The 4,464-nt window shown below is 35.2% G+C and overlaps 1 protein-coding gene across 1 annotated transcript; it reads right to left on the bottom strand.

Annotated features, from left to right (window-relative positions):
• Nucleotides 1-712: 712 nt before the first annotated feature.
• LOC112003357 (uncharacterized) lies at nucleotides 713-4,240 on the bottom strand. Its single transcript, XM_024035539.2, has 2 exons — nucleotides 4,133-4,240; nucleotides 713-2,480 (listed from the first exon to the last, which is right to left on the bottom strand). Exon 2 carries the CDS (start codon nucleotides 2,476-2,478, stop codon nucleotides 943-945), a length of 1,536 nt encoding a protein of 511 aa, XP_023891307.1. The 5' UTR covers nucleotides 2,479-2,480; nucleotides 4,133-4,240; the 3' UTR covers nucleotides 713-942.
• Between the last annotated feature and the right edge of the window lie 224 nt (nucleotides 4,241-4,464).

Below are 4,464 nucleotides of genomic sequence, written 5' to 3'. Positions count from 1 at the left end.
TAAAAAGTAGTAAATTTATATGAAAGTAATTGTTTATCATTTATAGTCAGTCATTCGTTAAGATATGGCTAAATTTGTAATCTTAGAAAAATTATTATAAGAATGATCAAGATACAATGCAAGGGTTTAAGATAATATATAAGGTGTAACTTTAAAGTAGTACCGTGCTTCTTTTCTAACTACTAGTAAAAAAGTTTGGAAATATAGATTAGAAGGATGCGTTAGACATATTAGTATTTCCCCCAACTGCATGTTGGAACATAAAGTGATCAATAATTTAAATAATTATTTATAAAAAAAATGTCCATTGAAAAATTTTCAATTTATAGAAATTAGAAATTCAAGCAAGCTCGTATATAAGAAACAATCGAATACAAATGAAACACTGGACCTAGCTATAACATTCAACAGGTTGAATAGAAATTGACCAGGCCGTATATAACTCATTGATGGTATATAATGCTTAGATTATGAGGGTTGCAAGCCAATTAAGCAATATCGTGTGTAAATCAAAATAAGTTCTAAGAAGACAAGCCCGCAAGAATTTTAACCAACTGATCAGAATCACAACATGCAGCATACTGACTGCCCAATTAAGCAATTATGCAACAAAAAACTTCAATGATTTATGAACCCAATAAAAACAAAACTGGAATTGGAAAAATTTAAAGCAGAGTTCAAACATAAAAGGCTTCAAAATCACAGAAGCTACTAACTCAACAAAAAAGCATACGTATGATACTTCTATATTGGCCATGTGATAAATTATTCAACAGCAACCGGCATATTTAATAGAGCCAAGAGCAACCCAGATATAATCATACAAAATCGTCAACAAAAATGCCTGAACCATTGTTTTTAAAATACGGAGGAAGAAGGGTGGTGGTGAACTTGTGAAGGGACAATGAGAGAGTAGGACAATGGATCAAAAGGTACTGATCATCACTCCCTCATTTCATCATCTTCATCTTCTGCTTCTGCTTCGCTTAGATCAAGATCAGCAAGCAACTCATCCAACGGAATGGAAGGTACGTCATCTCCATCAGCCACAGATGTCATCTCTGATGGCTGGTAGTCTTTATTACGGTACAATGATATATTGAACCTCAATTCAGGGTTCTCCTCCAGATCTTTCAAGAACTGTTCATACTCTGAGTTAATCTTTTCTTGATCAGTTCTATTCTTATCATCAACTTCCATGTCAAGGGATTTAAGCTTCCAGGCACGAGGCTTCCCACGCTTCTTCTGACGCTTCTCTTCATAGCTTTTCCTTATAAGAATCGCTTCAGGAATGACCAGACCTTTGTGCTTCTCTATCTCAATATCATTACTGTTAGCCCCATATAAGTCATAACCAAGGGCATAATCTCCAGGGTTCAAAAGATGGCCTAGATGTGTTCTTATGTTGAAAATTGTATCATTTTTTCCAAAATCTGATACTCTGGCCACTTGTGCATCAGCTAAAACATACTTGGAACCACCAACATTAACTTCGGAAGAAATTTTCTCCACATCTAACACAATATACTCCACCAGCTGCCTGCTCGTAAGTAGAGACTTAAACGGTAACCTCCAATACTGATCAGCATCCAAGTAAGAAATCCTTAAGGTCAACGGGTCAAGCAAAGCAATGCTGTTGGTCACTTTGGTGCAAATCACCAATGGGCCAAGATTTCCCAAACTAGCAGCAACTTTGAGCGGCAAACAGATCAAATCCTCACGACATATTGGGCAGATTTCAACTGAGAAAGTATACTTGTAATTATAGTTATTACTCTTTATATCATGGGAAACAAGCTGTTTGTCATTGCGACTCTTCATTGGAGCAACCTTACCAATAAATTCCACAAATTTCACACCATGACTCCGGTTAGAGAAAAAGAAGTCGATACCTTGTTCCATCTGCTTAATCTTTATGGCAGAAGCAGCAGCACCGTGCTTTAGAATTAGCTGCTCCAAATAAAAGAAAGTACGCCTGTGAGAAACATGCTGGCGCAGTTGCACTGCCGCAACCCACTGGTCAGGATTGGCCTGAACTCTTGAACAGGATTCACACATGTGCTCTTGCTGAACATATTCAACCACATACGATTGTTCAAGTATTGCTCCATTAAGAACCTCTTTCTGAACTTTCAATTTGACCTTGATCCTCTTGGAATGGGGTTCGGTCCAAATGAATTCCGCATGTACCAATCTTACCTTGTTCAAATTCTTCAGCCTCTTCACACAGAATGTCAACAGCTCTTTTGATTCCAATTGAGCTCTGATCCAAGTTCTTGGTGGCTGCAAGTAGCTATTGCACTCAGGGCAATGCATTATGATCACATGCTTCTGTAGACCTTCTGTGATGTCAACTTCAGAGCGCAAACACTTTACGCACATATTGGCAGCATTCGGTGCCATTGGAATACCGCATTTGCAACATAAAACAGTGCCAACGGTTTGTGGAACCACAAACATACCTGCTTCCTCTGCCATGGCTGTTGATTGTAACAATAAAATTTTATAAAAAGTAAGTACTTTAAGGTTAAGGACAAGAAGGACAAAAGCAAGAAAATAAATACATAAATAAATCTGTATAGATCAAGTATGGCTTCGCAATTTAATCACATATGCTTATAATAAGACAAAATTAAAATCACATGACAAAAATCAATGGTAAAAGAAACAATTGTATCCCCTGCACAGCTAATTTATACTGAAATATTTTATATCACAGATTACAATTTCTTTTAGTTCTTTATGCACAAAAGAATTATAAAAATACAAAAGAACTCCATTGACTATAGATAGAATATAATTCTGGACTTTGCAAGTGAAACTAACCCTTATAAATGGGTTGGAATATTTGCTAGATCTTCATGGCCATAATGTAGCCAAATTTTAAGTTTGTTCTTCTAGTCCACATACTTATTTTATTGGGAAAAAAGGTCTAAAACTCAAAGGGATCCATGGAGGAGAGCAATTGACAAGTTCTAGTAAATTTAAGAGTAAAAGAGCTGATATCAAGCTAAATCAAAATTCAGAAAAGCAATAAATTAGACGCATTCAGAGAGATGTCAAGTTATAAGCTAAAACAAATTCATCAAATAGTCCCAAACCATTAGAAAACCATTATGCAAAAAACAAAAGCATTCTTACTAGTTATATAACAACAAGAAATAGACCAAAACTATCGCCCTCGTTGTGCCACCACCAACATAGCTAGATATTACCAAATTAGATTGTAATGAGCTAATGCACCAATCAATTTGCTTTAAAAGATCACAACCATATTCAACAAATTTTCCAAAGAACACTCAACTTTGTTAACAGACAACTCATATATATTTGCAAGAAGAATCTGAAATTGTTGCATCTATGAATGAAATCTTAAAGAACCCATTTCCAAAAAAAAAAAAAGGTCTTGCTATATCAGTAACATCATATAAACAAAACAAAATAGAAATCCTAAATTTATGCCTCTGTGAATTAATCTAGAAGAACCCCTTTCAGAAAAAGCCATGTTCAAACAAATTAAACTAAACCCATTTTTGTGAAAAGCTCTAACACAAACACATTCATAAACAACAAACCCAACTCTTTGTTAGCGCTCCTCTGTCTCTTATTTACAATCAAAACAGAGTAGCAGAACAAAACAAACCACCAAAATAAAATTTTGAGATACATCGAAAAACAGAGATATTTGCATCGAAAAGAGATACATCGAAAAACAGAGTAGCAGAACTCTCAACGTTGTTAACAACCAACTCACATATATTTTGCATGAAGAATCAGAAATTGTTGCATCTATGAATGAAATCTAAAAGAACCCATTTCCCAAAAAAAAAAAAAAAATGGTCTTGCTATATCAGTAACATCATATAAACAAAACAAAACAAAACAAAACAAAATAAAAATCTTAAATTTATGCCTCTGTGAATTAATCTAGAAGAACCCATTTCAGAAAAAAGCCATGTTCAAACAAATTACACCAAAACCCATTTTTGTGAGAAGCTATATCAAAAACATAATCATAAACAACAAACCCAACTCTTTCATAGCTCTCCTCTCTCTCATTTACAATCAAAACAGAGCAACAGGACCAAAAGGTGCAAGTACCCGTGGAATTAGAGAAGGGAGAGAGGCTTACCGGCGGTGTTACGGCGGACCGGCAGTCGGCGGCAGCAGCTGAGAGGCGAGACAGAGAGGTTTTTTTTTTTTTTTGCTGAATGAGTGCTGAGTTCGGTTATGTGAAAAACAACGATTTATAGTTATGTAACCCTAAACTTGTCGTTTTACTTTTTTTTTTTTTAAACAGCCCCGTGAAACAGACTACTGGTGATTCAAGGTTTTCTTAATATATTTTTTTCCCGTCAATGACTAATTTTTGTGTAAATAAAGCTTTTATTTTGAAGTAAAGTTGTCAGGTGGGCCTTTAACTTTGATGGAGAGTGTTGTGGGCTTTAAGCTTAATTCGTGAGG

This window comes from Quercus suber, unplaced genomic scaffold (assembly GCF_002906115.3).
Source record: "Quercus suber isolate HL8 unplaced genomic scaffold, Cork oak 2.0 scaffold_100, whole genome shotgun sequence".
NCBI classification, from domain to species: domain Eukaryota; kingdom Viridiplantae; phylum Streptophyta; class Magnoliopsida; order Fagales; family Fagaceae; genus Quercus; species Quercus suber.
Note: the sequence above shows the minus strand (reverse complement) of the source record. Positions and strands in the feature narration are given on the sequence as shown.